Source organism: Rousettus aegyptiacus, unplaced genomic scaffold (assembly GCF_014176215.1).
Source record: "Rousettus aegyptiacus isolate mRouAeg1 unplaced genomic scaffold, mRouAeg1.p scaffold_m13_p_4, whole genome shotgun sequence".
NCBI classification, from domain to species: Eukaryota; Metazoa; Chordata; class Mammalia; order Chiroptera; family Pteropodidae; genus Rousettus; species Rousettus aegyptiacus.
In genome coordinates this window covers 131,789,717-131,811,813 of record NW_023416307.1, presented here as the reverse complement: position 1 = coordinate 131,811,813, position 22,097 = coordinate 131,789,717, and the positions used below count along the sequence as shown (strand labels likewise).

Sequence of the window (22,097 nt, the reverse complement as noted above, 5' to 3'; positions counted from 1 at the left end):
TTCGATTCCTGATTTTGATATACTAGTCATATAACACGTCGCCACTGGGGGAAGTTGGCGGAAGGGTTCTTCACAATTTTGGCAACTTCCTTTGAGTCTATCATTTAAAAATAAAAAGTATAAAAATAAGTCTTAAAAATATAAGGGGAGAAGTATTCTTCAAAAAAATGTCAACATCATAAAGACAAAGAAAGACTGTGGAAATGTTACAGATTAAAGGAGGCTAAGGAAACATGACAACTAAATGCAAAACCTAGACTTGGTTCTGTCCTAGAGCAAGAAAAATGGTATAAAGAATATTTTTGGGTCAAATACAAAATTAGAATAAAATGTGTGAATTATTGTATCACTTAAATTTGCTGCAGCTGGTAAATGCAACATACAATTACATGTTACATAAGAAACTATCCCTAATCTTAGGAAATCCATACTGAAGTATTTAGGAGTAAAGAGCCATAATGTATGTAATTTATTCAGGAAAAAATCATGGAGGGTAGAGACTAGGAGGGGAGTGGGGGTAGTGTAGAGAAAAGGTACAAGTAGTAAAGCAATTGCACCAAATTAGTAAGGGCAGGTGAATCTGTGTAAAGACTATATGGGTGTCCTATGCACTATTTTTCCTTTTGCAAGTTTTTAAAGTTTCTTTCCCCCTCCCTCTTTAATTCCTCCTCCTTTGCCCCACTTCCACCCCTGACCTATGGATGTTGCTATTTCCCGTTAAGAGCAAGATCTCTGAAGGAGGGGCATCTCCTCCCACAAGCTTAGGACGTGCACTCAGAACCAGGTGCATCCGGGCGGCCTGGCGCACCTGGACTAAGGTCCTCCACCTGAGGTGTGAACCCAGGACCTTCTGCATGAAAAGCAGATGTGCTAACCACTACACTATGGAGCCACTTCAAGTTTTTTTAAGTTTTTAAGTTTGAAATTACTGAAATAAAAAGTCAGAAAGTAACAGAGCTACATGACTATTTATAACTAAATGGAAATTATTATGGACTGAATTGTGTCTCCCCACACATACACAAATACATATGTTGAAGGCAGTTATCTTAGAATGTGACTGTACCTGGATAGGGTCTTTAAAGGAGTAATTAAGGTCAAATGAAGTCAAAAGGTGAGACCCTAATCCTTTATAGCTGGTGTTCTTATATGAAAAGACTCCAGGGAAAAGGCATGTGAGAACACAAAGAGAAGGTGGCCATGAGCAACCACGGAGAGTGGCCTCAGGTGAAATCAACCCTGCTGGCACCTTGACGTTGGATTTCCAGCCTCCAGAAACGGGGGGAAATAAATTTTTGTTTAAGCTCTCTAGTCTGGGGTATTTCGTCATGGCAGCCCTAAACAACTAATCTCTATTAAATACAGGGTTTTTCTCTTGCAACTTTATAATATTATTCTAGAAGTATTATTGGATGGTATTTCCCTATAGAACAATTTGTTCAAGATGTCTCTATCATCACTGTCTCCTTTTTCAGATCTCTGCTCAAATGTTATCTTCTCAGAGAGGCCTTACCTGACCATTTTATCTAAAGTAGTCCTCTACTAGCCTTTGTCCTAGCACTTATAGGTCATAGCAATTTGTCACATCATTTATCACTAACCAAGATTAACTTTCTTATCTGCTTATTCTATCTCTTCTTCACTAGAATGCAAGCTCCATGAGGGCAAAAAACTGTCAGTCTTGTTCACAGCTGTATTCCCAACATCTACACAATACAGTGTCTCACACAGAATTAACATTCAAATATTTATCGAGAGAAATGATCTCCAGCAAAAAAACAAAAAACAACTTTGTCCATATGTGTAACCAGAGACAGAGAATATATACAATTCTCCCAAACGAACAGCCAGAAACCATGGATATTGCATCAAGATGGGAAAAAGTAACATTCAAAACCCCAAAGAGCCTAAATCAAATCTTAGGAGCCACTTACACTTAGGGAATTGGACAGATCCCACCCACCTTCTTCAAAGGAATGAAAGGGCCTATTTTCAGGCAAAACAATGTAGGGCTCTTTAGTCTGGAAGAACAAACGCTTAGTAAGAATTCTGTTGAAGTTTACAAAACAATAATGTGCACAGAAAGGATAAATATAAACTCTTCATCAACCCTTAAATTTTAAAACTATAATAAACTTTCAGTTATAAAATAAATAAGTGATGGTGATGTACAGGATGATGACTGTAGTTAATAATATTGTATTGCATAACTGAAAGTTGCTAAGAGAGATTTTAAGTTCTCATCACAAGAAAAAAAATTTGTAACTATGGCGACAGACGTTGATTTATTGTGGCGATTCTTTCACATTACGTTCAAATATAGAATTATGATGTTGTACACCTGAAACTAATACAATGTTCTATGTCAATTACCACTCAAATAAACAAACAAACAAATCTATAAATGATCCCCTGAAGCTAGAAAGTGGTCACATCTCTAAGCTAAAGGAGTCCTATTTTCAGAACACTTGGTAAGTTTAAAACGTGAAAATTATTCAAGAAAAATTTAGAAAAATTCAATAAATTTAGATAAATTTGGATAAATTCAAGGTTGAGATTTTGATTACATTTCTAATCTTACACCTTATACCTTATACAGCGTAGAGGCTAACCCTATCTTATCAAAAAGAAAGTATTATCTTGGGACACCTAGTAGTGAGATAATGGACCAATAGAGGGGCAATCCTGTGTAACAATTCTTACTCCTTCATTCCCCCTAGATGAAATACACTTCATTAATTATGTTTTTTCTAAGTAATCTAAAATACAGCTTAATTTGTCTTCTTTGTAGTAAACCTACAGGTGAGAAAAAGATTAAACCCATCCTTTGCCAAATCTACAAAAAAATGGCCCTGATGCCAGAGTTTATATGGTATCCCTCAGGATACCATCCTCAACCCACTTCTCCCAGAACTTCATAGATAACCTGGAATTACAGCCCAGGTTCACGTGGTCTGTGTATGTGAAATAATGTATATGACTGCATGGTACTTTTTCCCAGGGAAGGAAGCTACTAATTTAATCAAAATCTTTATGAGGATCCAAAAAAGCTTAAGAATCACTTCTCTACAAACTCTCCCTAGCTACAAACTCATTTCTTTGGCTACAATTACTACTTATTTCCTGATAAATACCGAATCTCCATCTCCGTCCTAAATCTCTATACATCAAACCTTTATAACCAACTATCTGTTGGACACCCTTTCCAGGATATCCCCCAGACACCTTCAACTCAACATATCTAATTCAGACCTCATCATCTTCCCTACCCGTTACCTGTTCTTCCTCCTGTGTCTGTCGCAGTAACCAGCATCACCATCGACCCAGTTTCCCAAGCGGGGGACAGGGCGGGGGGTGGGGGGGGGGAGTGGTTATGGGAAGAGCATGGTGGGTGTTCTTGACTTTACCCTCCAATCAATATCCAAGTCCTACCAATTCTACCTACTAATTATCTCTTATGTATTACAGTTGACCCTTGAAAACAGGTTTGAATTGCATGGGCCCATTTATATACAGATTTCTTTCAATATATTGGAAAATTCTTTTGGAGATTTTCAACCATTTGAAAAAACTCGCAAATTTTATGATTTTCTTAATAACATTTTCTTTTCTATAGCTTACTTTATTGTAAGAATACAGTATAAAATACACATAACACACAAAATATGTGTTAATTGACTGTTATCAGTCACCAGTAGGCTATTAGTAATAATAGTTTTAAGTTTGGGGAAGTCAAAAGTTATATGTAAATTTTCAACTGTGCCAGAAATCTGTGCCCTAATCCTCATGTTGTTCACAGGTCAACTGTACTTCTCTCTAGTTCCTCTCCAACTGTCTCAGTTTAAATATTATCCTTCCAATAAAGAGATCTTTCTTGATCTTGCTTCTGTACCCATCACCAGCATAAAAACTAATTTAAGAACTTAAGTATCTACACATTCCTCTAACAGCATCCTATGCTTAACACCGCAACAGTGAGCCACATTGCACTGAAATGTCTTTTATCAACGTATCTATCTCCCCATCAAAGTATAAACACTTTGAAAAGAGGAACGTAATTATCCATCTTCGTCTCTACTGCTTAAGGCAGTGTCTGACTGTATGGAAGAATTCAAATATTTCTTTAATGTCTGAATAAACTGCTCTTGCATTTTCCGGGCACTTAAAATATCTAATGAAAGAAGGCTGCATATATCTGAAATAGTGTATAGGGCATATAAAGAAATTAACTTTTCAATGTATGGAGATATTTTTTAAAAGCTACATTTCTATGTCCAAGGGTTAAAATATATGCACATCTCCCTTAGCAAATTTGACCAATTCAAGTACCTGCTGAAAAGATGTCCATTGCTCGCTTCAGCTCTCCTCTTGTTCTCTGATTGCTATTTAAATCTACAAGTGGAGTTGAAGGATCTCTCATATATTCTAACTCAGTGGCAAACAATCCACCATCAACAAAACGTTCAGGAGCAATATAACAAGTTCTCCTCCGTGAAGTGTCAAAGAAATAGTTGAAATCTGCTGGGTTGTCCTCTGGAAGATAAGTGGGTTTAAAACTGGCAAAATCAGTTAAAAGGACCCAGTTCCAACTAGTGACCATTACATTCTCAGTCTTGATGTCCCCATGACGAACTCCAGATTTGTGTGCTTGGTCCACAGCTGTAAGGATCTGGAAAGCGATCCAACGCTTCTCAATGTTATTTAAGAATGGACGGGTACTGATGCGATCATAGAGGTTGTCTCGCACATATTGCCTAAACAGCATCGCTGCTTTCTCAGATGCTTTTTCTGCTGCTTTCTGGAAAGGTAGACAGTTCTGTGCAGAATGAAGCCTGATTTTTAGTTCCTCCAACTCTTGTTTATAGCTGGTCAAAGGCAATGTGGGATCCTGAATTGCAAAGACCTTTACAACCACCAGGCCTTCCCGGTGCTTCGCCCGAGCAACTTTAAAAAACCGAGTACTCCCCAGGCTCTTATCATATTCAAAGTCATGGATGTCTGAGAAATAACTCTCCACAGAAAGGATCTGAGAAGGAGCAATGCCAGCAAGCTGATTTCCCATAATGACAGCAAGCACCTCTGGGTAAGTTAGGATATGACACCTATTTTTTTAAAAGAAGAAAAATTTAAAAGATAATGAAACACCTTTATTTATTTGGTCTCCTACAAGATGCCTGTGCCATAGCATCGCACCCTTTTAGGCAGCCCCTAAATTTTAGACATATTTATCTTAAAATATCTTATTTTATGCTGTTCTTTCTAGGGGCTGAACTGTATTTAAGTAGGCCCCTTCAATATTAAGTTGAAAATGTCAAAATGTGTATTTTCTGATATTTAAATTTTAAAATTACTAAGCCTTAGTATTGTGCTTGGGGCTCGGACAATCACAACAATACTATATAACAGTCTTTGTCCAAGAATTTGTAATCTTGGGCATAAGACAAACACATTAAAAACTTAAAACTAAGAATCATGGAATACAAATAGGTCACTGAACTCCTCAAAGGTCAGGCTAAGGTCCAAAAAATCAGTTCCAGCCTAATTCCAGTACGCTGTCCCATTCAGCTAAAAGAAGGCACAAAGTTGTCTGTTTTGCCAGAATGACAGTGGAGAAACCCTGGCAGAGATGTGCAAGAAAAGTAAACCAAAGCACACACTTGCCAGTTTAGATTTTCTCCTAGCTCAGATTTTGCAGGAAATAAAAGACACACATGCACACATGGTCACGCATACATATAAACATTTACCCTAGGACTCTGGAAAGTGTCAGGAGTCGGTCACTAGCTCACACTGAGGACATGGTGAGTCACTTCAGGGTCTGGGCTGGGAAGGGCGTCAGTAGCCAGGTGAGTCTTCTCTTTGAGAGGTCTTCCTTCACAGGCAAAAGAATGTTGTGGGAGGGACACAGAAAGTCCCAATCTCCAGAAACTCTGGTGGTCCGCAGGAAGAAGTCGGAAAGCTCTTGGGACGACAGCGGGCGGATGAAGCCAGGCTGAAGAGACTGCACTGGTAGCCAGGGAGTTGCCCCCGCCAGCCCCTTATTCTGCCCTAAGGGCCACGCGTTCTGCGGCCTCGCCTTCCACTCGCGCGGACCTCTGGCCCCTGGAGGCCCGCTATACTCCTCGAGGGCCTCACCACCAGGCGGGGAGGTGGAACTCGGAAGAAACAGGGCAGCCGCCAGTTCCAGGGAAATAGTTCAGCTGCTGCACATACCTCAAACGCCGAACTCCCGGGAAAGCCGCCGGCTCTGACTTCACTTCCTGCCGCGGAGCGGAAGTTACGAAGGGGTGAGGCTTGAGGAAGAGCAACAAGAGGGCGCTGGTTGCTAGGAGACGAGAAAGGGGCGTGGTCTCTCCACGCGACTAAAGGAAGAAAATAAGGTGCTTTTGAAAACATCTGGTCCGCTCCTGCTCTTCTCCTTATCCTTCCCTAAACTCTGAGGCTGCTGAAATGCCCCAGAATCTGTTCAGAACTCCTTCACCCCAAGTACACCAGAACGTAGTTATTCAAGAGAATTCACAGGCTTATTTAGGAAAGTTAATATATCCCGAGTTGAATTTTTCAAGATCTTTATTGAGCTACAATTTGCATACTATAAAGTTCACCTGTTTAAAATATACAAATCGATGTTTCTTTTATATATTTACAGAGTCGTTCAATCATCCCTATAATCTAATTTTGGAACGTTTTATGGCCCCCAAAATGAAACTCTGTAACTATTAGTAGTCACTTCCTATTTTCCCCAGCCCTAGGCAATCACTAATACACTTTCCCTTTCTATAGACTTACCTATCCATACTAGATATATATATATATATATCTAGTATGCATATATGGTCTTTGTGACTGACTTCTTTCACTTCACTTTTTTTGAAGATTATCCCTGTTGTAGCTTGTACTAATACTTCAGAGAAAAGTGATAAATCTGTCTCAATTAGATTATTCCTGCATTTTCCTTACATTTGTTTTCTCCACTACTAATTTTGTGAAATAACTCATGAAATAGTTTTTAATGCCTCCTACGCTCATCTCTATGGTTTTCTTTCCTTCTTTTTCTTTCTTTCATTGTCTTTTTTCTACTTTTAAATAGCAATCGTGGCTGCTTATGGAGGCTTTAAAGGAATTTCACATAGTCCTTTTCAGAGTAAATTAAAATATAAAATTTGCTTGCCACTGGTGGAGTAAACAAACAAACAAACAAACAAACAGCAAACGCTCTTCTATCCTCTGGCCAATTGCCTCTCAGCTGTATTGTAGTAGTGATGGCTAACTAACCCTTTTCCAGAAAATAGCTGTTCCTAGCAAGTAAGTAGCTTTTCCAAAGGAACTGTATTCTCCAGTCCCACCCTATCCTTTGCATATAAATAGGGCCATTTGACAAGCTCTCACTATAAGGTGCAAGTAGAAATTATGTGTTTTACTTTCAGGGCAGTTAAGAGATAAATGGCCTTCTTAACTTTCTCTTTCCCTTTCCTAGAGGCAGGGGACTTAGAAGCTTCAGATAATGCCAGAGTCACAAGATGGTAGAAACTTGTGTCACTGAATCATAGTCTGGAGAAAGATCATCTGCTAAACAGGAACACCTGTATAAAACATTTACATAAGCAAAAGCAAACTCCTATGTGTTAAGCCAGTGAAATGCTGACATTTACTTGCTATAGTAGCTAGCCTTACCTTAACAAACATGTGCATCTTCCTAATCTCTATTTATTTCCTACGTCTCCTGGGCTGTTTACTTCAGCAGTGGAATTCCAATCCCGTGAGGCGTCCACGTGGACTCTGTTATCCTTGCATCCTAAGGAAAAAGGGTAAAGAAAATCCCTAATGTAAGCAACACCTTCCAGTTAATAAATATTTTCTCTTTTTGTAGAAGATTAATAGCTAATAGATGTTAAAGGAATTGTAGGAAATTAACATTTTGTAAACTGCAGTGTAGTAATTGGTTCCCACAAAAATTATCAGTAGATTCTATTATTGGGCAGAAGGTGGCAAGGCAACAAGATAGACTTGTGGTGCCCAACAAATACCTACAGATTATTTTCTGCATTAGAAAAGGGGAAAATGAATCTTTTATAGTGGAAAACTCTGGCTGTAAACTCTTTATCCAAGTGATCGAACTTAACATCATCAATAGTAGAATACAGGTATTATGAGACTCTTGATATAATGTAATTGGAAGTACACAGTATTACTCATGAAGCATTCTTAGCAAAAATGTATAATCCGAACCTAATCAAGTCTCCAGACCTCACCATCCAACATGATAGTCACTAGCCACATTTGACTATTGAGCACTTGAAATGCAGCTACTCCAAACTGAGATGTACTATAAGTGTAAAAAACACACAGGATTTAAAGAACTTAGTAGGAAAAATGGGGGAGCGTCGGGGAATGCCTCATTGATATCTTTTTAATATTGAGTATATGTTGAAATCCTATTTTAGATATATTGAGTTAACTAAATGTCTTTCAAAATTTAATTTAATCTATTTCTTTTTAGTTTTGTAAATGTGACTACTAGATCATTTTAAATTACATATGTAGCTCATGCTATATTTTTATTAGCTAGCCCTGCTCTAGACATAACTTCCAACTTACAAAAAAATAAAAGAGAAAGAGTAATAGTTTAAAAAATACCATCAGTAAACAATGTGACAAATTCAGATAATGGAACATTAGCCTGGATTCTTCAAAAAGTCAATATCATGAAAAAAATAGAGAGACTTTCCACACTAAAAGATTCTAAAAAGACATAAAATTCAAATGTAATTTGTGAACCTCAACCAGATCCAAGATTAGAAACTTCTGTAAAAGGCAAATCATGCATAATGGGAGAAAACTACATGCGGACTGAATATTTCAAAGAGAAAGAAATGGTAAAAAACGTCTTTTAAATTGGCATTTATTTCATTCTACTATCACTTCTCAGGGTCGTATTTAAAAACATCTAAGCTGCCTGACTTAAGACTGTTTCACCATTACACACGAAGAGACTGGTAGACAAAGAGTAGAGACAGCCAGACTCCAGTTACCTTTGAATGTATAATCTTAGGTGAGACTTTGTTCTTGAATAAATGGAATGCAAGAGCTAAAGGAAACTTTTTAAATAAAACAATAATTGTCCAAAAATCAGATGATTTTAATAATACTAAGTGCTATAAAGAAAAAGCATAGGGTCTATGAGAATATGTAATTGGTTGGAGGGTGGCAAGACCTTCCTAAAGTGTTGACTTTTAATCTGGAACTTGAAAAATGAGCAGGTTTTGGCTACATAGAGTACAGCGAGGAGTGTACTAAGCAGAGGAAAGAGTAAATGTGAAGGCTTAGTGATGGGGACAAGTCAGACAGGTTAGGAACAAAGAGAAGGCCAGTATGGGGAACTGAGAGGTCCAGTAAGTGGTGCCAGCTTCAGCAGGGGAGGTAGGTAAACAGAAGCCATTTATCAAATCCATTCCTCTACTCTGCCACTGTTTTTCTACTCCTCCTCTACTGATTCTCTCTCACAAAGGATTTGAAGTGATTTTACAAAATTAAATCAGACAATAAAAACGGAAACAATGAATATTCATTTTTAAAAGCCTAGAAATAGTACTTGGAATTAGTGAATTGAATTTCAGATGAATTTTCAACTTAGCTTTGAGACTGCAGCAACTAATCCCAAAAGGAAAATTTGTGGTTTACATAGTAAAGGAAAATAAACTAATTAATATGGAAACAAAACTTTTTCCATAGATCAACTTCAAGGTGGGATTTTTCCTTTGACTTGTTACAGAAAAGACATTGATTAACATGTTAAGTAAGCATCATGAACAACGTTTTTCTATAGAGTTAGGTAAATGGTTCAGCAAATAAGATGCCTACCACCTGGGAACAATTCAATAACATGCTTGTAGCATCTTTCGTTTCTCTAAGTACTTGATCGAAACTCCCTCCCTAGGTGACTTTTTTCAGTTCTGTGGCTTTAAATAACATCAATATGCTGATAATGCTGGATTTTTTTTCTCTTAAACCCTTACAAAGCCCCTGAGCTCATGTATGCAATATCTATTCAAACTTTACACTTGAGCATGTAATAATAATTTTAAAAGCTACCACTTGTATGGGGTTTAAAATGTACCTGATTCATTTAAACTGTCCATTAATTCCATGAAATATGTGCCTTTACATCCCCATATTTTAGATGATAAAATAGAGGCACAGAGAGGTAAATAATGTACTTAAAGTTACATTTTTTGTAAGTAAAAAGTAGTAAATGAGAAAGATATTGACGTGTAAAACAAGAATATGTGCTAGTTTTAAGTAGAGAACAGTATTTGACTAGTTTAAGTGGACTGGTGGTCTGTTCATTAGAGATGTGATGTGTGTGTGTGTGTGTGTGTGTGTGTGTGTATGATTGTTGCTTTAATGTTCAATAGTGTAACTTTGGACATTATATAATAAACACATAGGAAATGAAAATTCTGCGTAGCAACTTTATCACATAATTGTTTGAATTAAATGAGATAATATTAACATATTAGGATTTCAAAACACCTTAAATGTTCAGAGGTGTGTGTGTCCATTTGAAAGACTATATACCAATGTTAACAGAGATGATCTCTCATTGATTTCTATTTTTCAAAATTAAAATTTTAAATGTTAGTTCTTTATATGTATACTCTTTTTTCTTATTCATAGTTAATACATTTTGTTGTAGAAAAGTAAGTAAATATAAAAAGAGTAAGATGCATAATTCCATCAATATGTATTATGTAACTATTCTTCAACATTGTTTTAAATGCCTATATGTTCATATTTATTTCACAAAATGAGATCATACTATATATACTGATTGACCAATAAAAAATATACACAGTTTTAGAATCTGTGATGTATATGTATATAGGTTATATTTAGATGGATTAGTTTATGAATATACAGACAGCCCTATATTTCTTTACATTCTATTGGTCAATGTTTTCATGAATATTTGATACCAAGATAAGATGTCATTTATTTTTAGCAATTTCAGACACTGCAAGCTCATTCAACACCCAATTCTAAGCAACCAGTCCCTTACCTGCCTCTACTATAGAGGCTATGAAAGCTAAATATTTTTTTAGATTCCACATATAAGTAATATAACACCGTATTTGTATTTCTCTGTCTGACTTATTTCACTTAGCACAATGCCCTCATGGTCCATCCACGTTGTCACAAATGGCAGGATTACCTTCTTTTTAATAGTTGAATACTATTCCACTGTATATATATACCAATCTTCTTTATCTATTCATCTGTTGGCAGACAGACAGACAGATGGACAGACACACACACACACACACACACACACACACACACACTTGAAATATTTTGCCCAATGAGATATAAAGAGAAATCTGCTAGCACTACCTTTTTCTCTTTCTTTCTTCCTGCCTTGATCCCAGATATAATGTCCAGAGCCACAGTAGCCATAATGTGACCGCAATTCCAGAGGCATAAGGAAAAAGTAAAGAGAATCACAAAAATGCTGCCTACGATAATGGTCAAGCCTTTGAACCAATGTCAACAGCCTCGATCTCCAAATTTCTTATTATGTGAGGAAAATAAGCATTTGTTTAAGCCACTGTTGGTTGGATTTTCTATTATAATCAAAGATCTTCCCTAAATGATAACATAATGTAAAAAGCTAACTAATTTATCTTGCTCTAAAACTTTAAAGTCACTTAATTTCCAGGGGACGTCATTGTTCAGAGTTTGCAATTATGCTAAAGATGACTTTTACATTACAGTATGACCTTTACAGGTCTCTTGTTTGTAGCAGGTGGGTATGCTCATGTGGCTTGAAAAATAAAACTAAACCCATGGCCTTTAGTTCATGTGTTTCTAGCAGCTGAATGTGGTTTGCTTGTAGGAATGAAAATTCCTCTGAAATGTTAATTGATTCAGTTTGACAGTGCTTGCCACATTACAAATCAATATCATGATGTTTTTGTGAACCAGTGATAAATATGGAAGAATAAGAAAGACTATGGTAGTTAAGAATGGGTATGATTGTTTTGATTGTTTTGTTTTTAATGGAACTCAGGAAGATTGAGATTCCTTTTTTTTTTTTTTTTGGAATGTTGATGCATTGTGGGGAATGATAGGGCAATATCAATATTATAGGCTAATCTTAATCCTAATCAGGTAATATTAGACTCATTTTAATTATTTATTTATGTATTTTATATATACACCTATATATTGGGAAGAGGGATCTGATTTAATAATAGGGAGGAGAGATCTGATTTAACCTACATGTTTTAGTTATCTATTGCTGTATAAAAAATTACCTCAAAACATAGTGCTTAACATTTTAAAAATTTATTATCTCATGGTTCCTGTGGATCTGGAATTTAGACGGAGACAGCTTGTCTCTGCTCTACAATTTTTGGGGTCTCAGCTGAAGACTTGAAGTCTGGGGGTTGAAATCATCTGAAGGCTCTTTTACTTAAATGTCTGGAGGTTGGTGCTGACTGTAGTGGAGGCCCAGCTGGGATTGTCAGCTGCAATACCTACATAGAGCCTCTCCATGTAACCTGGGGGGTCCTCACAAGGTGGTGTATAGATTCCAAGAGCAGTCATTGAGAGAGAGCGAGCCAAGGGGAAGCTGTGCGTATAATCTAGCCTAAGTAGCACAATGTCACATCCGCCACCTTTATTGGATGAGACAGTTGCAAAGATCCACCCAAGTTCCAGGGAAAGTAACATAGATCTCCCTCCCCTGACCATACACCTCTCAATTGAATCACATCAGGTCACACTATAAGAAGAGCAAGTGGGATGGGAAACATGTGTACACATAGGTGAGCATCTTTGGAAAACACAATCGGCCATGTTGTATACCCCCCATTTTTTTAATGAACAGCCATGACATATGTATAAGTGTTTGGACATTGACAATGTCCACAGATATTTTTTGTCACAACTGTGGGTGGGGGTAGCAGGGGTTGCTACTGGCATCTAGTAGTTGTAGGCCAGAGATGCTTCTAAACATCCTGCAATGCACAGAACACACACACACACACACACACACACACACACACACACACACTCTCACAGAAAGAATTATCCTCAAAAGAGATTGAAAAATTTTGTCTTTGAGTGTTAACATTCTACAAGTATTTAGAATAATTAGACAGAGGGTAGAGGAACCTATAGAAGGTATATAAATTCCAAAAGTCTTCCTACTGAAAGATTCTATTTAATATGTAGTATTATGTACTAATTGTGGTCTACAAATAAAAGTCATCATTCAGGCAAATTTTGATTCCAAATATGATATGTTGAAAATCAATTCTCAAAGAACACAAATAAGTGGAAATAAATCTCCTGTTCATGGATCAGAAGAATTAATATTATTAAAATGTCCATACTACCTAAAGCCATCTATAAGGTTAATGCAATGCCTATCAAAATTCCAAAGACATATTTATAGAAATAGGGAGAAGTGCAAACAATAAACACAAAAATTAGTAAGTGGGAATTATTAATAAGTCAAACTATAAAGCTTCTGCATAGCAAAAGAAATATTCAACATGATGAAATAGCAATCTACAGAATGGGAGAAATATATATGTCAAAGGGAATGAAATAAGGATCTCAAAGAAGTACTTGCACTCCCATATTCATTGCGACATTATTCTCAATAGCCCAGATATGGAAACATCATAAGTGTTCATCAACAGATGAATGGATAAAAAAGATATAGTATATACATACACACAATGAAATATTCAACCACTAAAAGAAAAGAAATCCTGCCATTTGTGACAATATGGATTGGACTCAATGGCATTGTGCTAAGTGAAAAAAGTCAGACGGAAAAAGACAAATACTGTGTAATAGCACTTATATGTAGAATCTAAGAAAGCTGAACTCTCACACACACATTCTCTCTCTCTGTCTCGCACGCGCGCACACGTACAGACACACATACACACACAGAATAGAGTGGTGGTTACAAGGGGCTGGGGGATGAAGAAAATGGGGAGGTTTTGGTCTAAGAGTACAAATTTTTGGTTATAAGATGAATAAGTTTTGGGGATCTAATGTACAGCATGGTGATTATAGTTAACAATACTGTATTATATACCTGAAAATTGCTAAGAGAGTTGATTCTAAATGTTCTCAAAAAGGAAATGATATTTATGTGAGGTGATGGAGGTGTCGACTGACACTATGGAAGTTATCATTTCACAGTATATGTATATCAAATCAACACATTGTTCACCTTAAACTACACAGTGCTGCATGTCAAATATATCTAAATAAAGCTGTAAAAGAAAAAACCTTTAAGTGAACAAAACAAATTTATTAAATGTATGTTCCATGATGTTTACCTATCTTATATCTCTATATTTCAAGGAATTTGTCACAGACTTTCATACTCTGCATGGGTAACTTGTCTGTATACTACTTGGAAGAATATTTGTCTTAAAATGTGTGGTTTTTTATTGGATTTTGACCATCTCCCCACCTATCCTGAAATCAAAGCTCTGAGGAAACTTACAATTTTAATGCAGGGCAGGAAGAGATTTAATCCCTTTAAGAACCCTTGGACAACTCTTGTTTTTTTATTAAATATTATTCATGTCATGTAAGCCAGTCTCTGTTGCTTCTCCTTTTTTATGTTGGTCAGTCACTAAGCATAGAAAGCCATCTGATTTTTAAGAGCCAGCTCACTAATAAAGATGAAACTGGCAGGTTTCTCCCTCCTCTCCATAGTATGCCCCACTGGCTACACACAAAGCAATTACAACTCACCAGTCAGCTCTTTTTCATGTGATAGCATCAGCAATTTTGCTCAGGGCTTCTTTTTTGATGAACAGTGGCAGAAATAATGGCCTAATTCACACACGCACACACACACACACACACACACACACACACCTATTTGCTTTCTCAAAAACAATCCGTATTAACAGAAGCCTTTCCTAATTAAACCGATGTTATTTAATTATTCATTGTAGTACTATGATGATTTTAATAATGTCAAAGTGAAAGATTTATTAGAAAAATATTTAAAACTAAGGAATTAATGTGAGCTTAGAGGAAAATAAATCCTGATCTGTTTGAATTTCTCATGTTTTAAATATATTTTCAAGTTCTTCATGGACCCCAGGAGAATCTATTTTGTCTTTCAGTGCTAGTCCAAACATAATTTGACCTATCCTCAAGGCTTTAAACGTAATTTGAAGGAAGATGCTTGAAAGATCCTGTTACTTCAGGAACAGAGCAGCCATGTTGACTTCAACGCCAAGGACAATGAATTTTTATCCTATTCCTTGGAGTGCATTTCTGAACTTCTCTGGGTTTCACTTTATTTTTTCATCTCCCTTCCCCCCAAAAAAGGAAATAATCATATCTCTCTACATTAAAAGAGACAGGAAAAAAGACCCCTTAACGTATTTAAGGTAAAAATAGTAAAAATAGTTATGCAATAGAATGCTTTTCATCCTGGGGGCTGGGGAGAGGGCGAAAAGCTCTTTATGAACATAATTCCACTAGAGGGCAGTGCATCCCAGTGGAGACTCATGGCCAATGTCTCAGGATGTTGAATTAAGATTGTGTAGCAAACATGGAGAATGTTTGTGATACAATGTTAAGTGAAAAAAAATTAAAATTCAAATACTATGTAGAGATTAAGTATGTTTGTGGGTATGAATCGTGTAGTAGTTTTGAACTTAATCTTGGTCTTATTCAGATCATGGATTCATTCCTGTCTTCACCACTTATATGTCCTAGGAGGAGTTGCTTAAAAGCATCTGAGCTTCAGTTTCTTCATCTGTAAAATGGAGACAATTACAGTTACCACATAGAGCTATTGTGAGCATTAAAAGGGATCCTACATGTAAGATGTCCAGTGTGGTGCCAAACATGTAATACCACTCAACAAAAAAAGCAGGATGATGATGATAATAATAACAAATATTTAAAAGGAGCATAGGAAATAATGTTAGTTATTGGACTGAGTTGTTTATAGCTTTATTGGTTCGCTTTATCTTATTAAAATTTACATTGGAGAATTCATAGTGGAAAATATTTTTAAATTCTAATACCCTATCTTTAGCACTTTTAAACCGCAAAGAGAAAATTTTTTTCATTTTGCTAAAAAATGTTATTTTTGTCATTTTACTATCTAGAGCATTATTATCACATTTTTACTATTTATTTTCTTTTCCTAACTGAATATCCTGTCAGCATCCCAAGGGAAAAATGGAATATAGAGATAATTCGTCTTTTAATGTTTTTAAATATTATTCTGCATGAGCTATATAGCCTGAGGGATGGCATGGTATATTTCTCTTAGAACTCTCGGTGTAAAGAAAAATTGATGAAAATAGAAATATTTAGTAGATTGTCATATATGCCAATCTATACTTCACATATGAGTTCTAGTAATCATTTAAAAGTTCCTTTACAAAGTAACTGTATGTTACGGAGGCATATATGGCAGAGTAACAAGGCTAAAGCAGTCCATCATGGACAATGAAAGGTCATTCCGAAATAAAGATTTAATGCCTCTGAAATTATAATGTGAGTCAAACTGGAAAGATTTAATTTATGAAACTTTGATTTATATATTGTTCACTCTGTTCTTCGTCTTTTAAAAGTAGCTGACTCACCACCACTCATCATATGAAAAAGATCAAATAAAAGCCAGCTCCAGGCAATAGCAGCCATCTCAGACATTTGCTTAGATTATTACCATCATTCCTACACCATGACCATCACCAGTGTCACCAAGATGACCACCATCTCCTCCAGGTCCAGTATCTCCACCATCACCAACACCTCTACCATCACCATTACTTCTCCTGCTTTGATTAACTCATTTTAGAATTGTTGTTGTTTTTTTTACTCTCCCTATGTATTTAATCCTACCTGGCCAGTTTAACAAAGAGGAAGGATATTAATTAGGAATTTCCTTTACCTTTTTGTATTCTAGCCTCGGGTATAAATGACGATATATTCTTATGAAACTAAGACTAGCAAATAATCACCTCCATATTTAAACCAGGATAGACTCTTGGAACATCAGGCTCATGATGACCACTAGAAAATATTGTCAGACCAAGAAGCTGAGGAGCTGCCTTCCTGCCTACTGGCCCATCACGAATGTGCTCTGTTGGATCTCAAGGCAAGTTCTCACCACTCAGGTGTACTCCAAAAAACAAGGGCCCCACAAGTATCGAGCAGAATAAGAAAATTGATATACATAGAATACAACAGCAGCTTCAAGTATCAAGCAGAATAAGAAAATTGATATATATAAAATACGACAGCAGCTTCAACTTAATTTCTCTCTGATACCTGCCCATCTGGTGGCCCTGACCTACATAAAGCTGCACCTCCGGGGCAACCAATGATCTTGACCTATTTAGCAAGAACAATACTTTGCTGAATTACAGGATTCTGCTCAATAGTTTGCATCTAAAAGTTCTTACATACAGTCATTCTTATACCTGGCTGATGATAAGACCATCTGAGGAAGGCTCATTTTTTGTTTCCAAAAAATAAGTTTTAGAGACTTGGAATTCTATAATTTTAAAACTCCTCCAGGTGATTCTGATGATTTCTCTATGCTTGAGAACCACAGGACATAGATGACAGTCTCATCTCTTCACCAATGCTGGCATCATAAAATTCCCTGATCTGAGTATTCGCTGACGACAATAGGCCCACTACGGAGCCAGAGCAGGAAGTAAGTCCTAAGATAAAAGCCTGAGAGCCTAAAATGAAATCCCTGGTTTCTCTTTGCCCAGCTCTGGCCCTACCATGCAGAAAACTTAATCTAAAATGGGTAATAATGGGAACCACCAGGCCCTAAAAAAGTTGGCACAAGAAATTTTTAGCCATGCATTCCAGTTTTCAACTGACCAAGAAAATACGGTAGCTTCTATCAGAGCTACAGAGCTATGCAAAGGAAGCCCAGGGGTCAAGGGTTTCAAAGGACTCTAATCTAGTAGGATGAGCTATTCATTTTCATAGCCTGAAAGACTCTCATCCAGGAACTACCCTAGATGACTCCATTTAAAACCTTAACATAACCATCAAAGACTTTGCAAGTTAAGAATAGGCCAGGGTGATGTAAGTATCTAATATATCCTTTCCCAGTTCTAAATCCAAATGGGGACATTCTGGCAATGGACTACATTTCAGACTGCCTCCCTCCGCCCCCCGCTATACAAGGACACTTTTACTTGTGACTGTTCTCAAAAAGAATGGATTTGTCCCCTCTCCACCATTATCGTCCTCCATTATATAGATATAAGCTACTGCTTCTTAGGTCATCCAGGAAATCATCTCTCTCCGTGGAAAAACCAACCACACAATCTCTGACTTTAGTAGCCTCTTTATATTTTTATTTTGTAAAAAAATAAAGATCTCAAAAACTTCCATACACCTTTCCACTTTCTACTTTTTATAAACCATATACCTAATAATACATAAAACTCGGGCCCAGAGTTCCTCTATTTCTATAGCTGCTGAGACACTCCCAGAGTTAACAAGCTGATCTAGTTACCATGACATTTGATACAATTTATGGCAATCTTTACCCAGAACACTACCTTCCATAACAATTAGGAGCCAGTCTATACCAAGGTGAGATACCTACAGTTCAAGAAGACCTGAATGCCAAAGAACATGTCAATTGGCATAGAGAAATTCAAAGTGGTAGCTCCCATCAGACTCCTCTTCCATTGCTAATATTCTCACCAAAGACCAGATGACCTCTGCTATGGAACACTTCTGGATAACAGGAATGGTCTACGCCATCACCTGTATTCTAGCATCCCCCTTCCGTGTACTTCCACTAAAATTTCACCATTCTCTGCTGGCCACAAAGATTCTATTCTCTGCTTCATGCCCAAGTGGCAAGCCCCAGTGAACCGAGATTGAGAAGATGTAGTGGGCTTGCGAGAACCTAAAAGCTTGATCCAGTGCCTGGTTCACTAGGAAAGCTATGGCTGAAAGAACAATCATGGAGTTCTGCCTTTGACCATGGAAACAGAATATAACAGGTCATGTAAAGCCAAATGACCAGAGAGAATTCAAGGAAAGGCATTCCACAATGTCTCTTTATTTATTTATTTATTTTTAAAAAATTTTATAACCCCATCTTTGCTTTATATCTTAATCGAGACTTAGATATGTAAGAACAGAATGAATCATAATTCTTGGTTCATGACACATTGTTATTATGGGTCTATCCATAGTCCCTTTTTTAAATTTTTTTAAATTAATTTATGTTTTATGGTGACATTGGTTAACAAAATCTGATAAGTTTCAGCTGTACATTTTAACAGTAAGGCATATATATATACACATTGTGTGTTCACCTCCCATAGTTAGGTTTCTTTCTGTCACCACATATTTGACCCCTTTTACCCCATCTACCTCCCCCTTCCCTCCTCCCCCTGTCCTCTGATAACCACTAGTCTGCCGTCCATGTCCACGAATCTCTGTCCTGTTCATTTGTTGCTTTTAGGTTTATATTCTGCATATAAGTGATATCATGTGATTTTCAACATTTTTTGTCTGGCTTATTTAGCGTGATTATCTCGAGGTCCATTCACGTTGTCGCAAATGGCAGTATTTCATCTCTTCTTTTGGCTGAGTAATATTCCATCGTATGTATGTACCACAGCTTCTTTATCCAATCATCTATCATAGGACACTTTGGTTACTTCCATGACCACTGTGAATAATGCTGCTATGAACATCAGTGTGTAAATATCTTTTTGAATATGAGTTTTCAAGTCTTTGGGGCAAAGGGATTGCGGGTTACATAGTAGATCAATTCTTAGTTGTTTTCCATAGTGGCTGTACCAATTTGCAGTCCCACTGGCAGTGTATAAGGGTTCCTTTTTCTCTGCATCCTCTCCAACATTTGTTATTACTTGTCCTGTTGATTTCGAACAGATTTGAGATGGTATCTCATTGTGGTTTTGATTTGCATTTCCCTAATAGTTAGTGATGTTGAGCATCTTTTTATATATTTGTTGGCCTTTTGTATGTCCTCTATGGAGAAGTGTCTGTTCAGATCCTCTGCCCATTTTTTGATTGGATTGTTTGCTTTTTTGTTGTTATTGAGCTGTATGAGTTCTTTATATATTTTGGATATTAGGTCCTTATCAGAGGCGTTTCTTGGAAATATATATTCCTATTCAGACGTTTGTTTCTTTACATTGTTGACGATTTCTTTTGCTGTGCAGAAGCTTTTTAGTTTGACATAGTCCCATTTATTTATTTTAGCTTTTACTTCCCTTGCTTTTGAGGTCAAATTCATAAAATCCTTTTTAAGTCCAAGGTCCTTGAGTTTAGTTTCTATATTTTCTTCTATGCATTTTATTGTTTCAGGTCCTTAATTCCTTTTGAGTTAATTTTGGTGTATGGTGATAGACAATAGTATAGTTTCGTTCTTTTGCAGGTGGCTTTCCAGTTTTCTCAGAACCAGATATTAAAGAGGCTTTCCTTTCTCCACTGTATGTTTTTGGCTTTTTTGTCGAAAATTATTTGCCCATATAAATATGGGTTTACTTCTGCACTCTCGATTCTGTTCCACTAGTCCGTGTGTCTGTTTTGCTGTCAATACCATGCCGTTTTGATTATTGGCACTTTGCAGTATAATTTGGAGTCGGGTAGAGTGATGCCTCCAGCCTCATTGTTTTTTCTCAGGATGGCTATGCCACACTGTCCCTTTAAATGGGTCTGACTTACCTGTTCATTGCTCCACAGAGGACAAAGAAAAGAACATAACTGGGAACAGCATATCTCAAGATTTGCCCATAATGTCCTTTCACACATTTGCTCATGATATTTACTTAGATTTTCCTTTTGTGTTTTGTGTTATCATTCAACTACATTGAGTGCCACATCCTGTCCTTCCATTGCCTCTCAACCACCCACACACATACCACTTGCCTTTATCTGTTAGGACACAGGGATTTAAACAAGCTGAAGTGGCCTTTCTCTTTCCTCCTAAGCTTTTCCACTGCAGGGAGAAAATTGAGAATATAGAACTTTAAGACTATGCTTAATGTGTGAGCAAGGTTCTTTCTGCCCAGTTTAATATCTTAGATTCAAGGTAGCTTTGTCCTATGTCTGACTATGGATTCCAGGAAAGACCTGAACCACAAAGAAGCTAATTTCCTCATATCCAGGAAGGCTACGCTCACTTACGGCAGCAATTAATAGCCATCTGTGTTCTTCTATTAACGTGTATCCAGAGTGTAGGTAAGGACTTGGCAGGGTGACAGAGGATAATTTTTGTCTAGGGGCAAAAATATTTTATTAAAAAGATATGAAGAGAAATGGACGAGTGTTCTTTGAATTAATGATAAAGCTGTTGGGGGAGGAAGGTTATTAGTAGTTTTTAAATGTGCTGGTTTGGATGGAGTCTGGTTTTTCAGAGATGACCTTTGAATTCAGCCTCAAATCCCGAAGCAGAAGGTAACCTTACAGGAAGCTTTCAAAGACTTCTGAGCTTCGTGCCTAGGTTTAATTATCCCTACCCAGTTGTAAACTTTGGCAAAATTACAGAAGTGCTACTGCCCTGCCAGTAAGCTGGCCATTCCTGTAGAGACTGATAAATCATTCTTGATCTGGCCAGAATTCTCATCACACTTTACAGTCATTGATCCATGGAAAGCAAATTAATAGCGCAAGTAGGAAGGCAAGGTGTATGATGTGGGTTATTTGCCAAGTGGGACAATGCTCTGGTGTGCATTTGGTGATAGATATCAGTACTGGATGTGCTTTCAGCATTTAAATCTGGCACATTAATCTAGTACCTGGGACATCAAACAACTCTCTTTTGGGTCACCCTCTATGTTGAATCATCACAGTTTAGTTACCTTCTCCTGGAATCTCTCATTAAACCCTTAAATAGGATGATGTAATTTTATAGCTAACCCACTAAACACAATTTCCATAGGACACATTTCACATAATATAGATAAGGCATGTATTTTACTGCCTGAATATGGCTCATTGGAAATGAAATACTTTTAAAGCAAGATTTAGGACATATTAGCAAATTTGTCCTAAGGATGAGAGTACCCACATGA

At 36.9% G+C, this 22,097-nt stretch overlaps 1 protein-coding gene across 2 annotated transcripts in view; it reads right to left on the bottom strand.

Moving 5' to 3' along the window:
- Positions 1 to 6,257, bottom strand: part of PIK3R4 (phosphoinositide-3-kinase regulatory subunit 4) — a 60,240-nt gene extending 53,983 nt beyond the window's left edge. Inside the window, exons 1-2 of one of the 2 annotated variants that reach the window (XM_016140266.2) lie at positions 5,748 to 6,257; positions 4,330 to 5,102 (exon numbers count right to left, since the gene is read on the bottom strand). In XM_016140266.2, coding sequence (XP_015995752.1) covers positions 4,330 to 5,062 — 733 coding nt within the window. In that variant the 5' untranslated portion in view covers positions 5,063 to 5,102; positions 5,748 to 6,257. The remainder of the gene's footprint in view (positions 1 to 4,329; positions 5,103 to 5,747) is intronic. The other variant, XM_016140267.2, reaches the window with a different exon arrangement.
- Between the last annotated feature and the right edge of the window lie 15,840 nt (positions 6,258 to 22,097).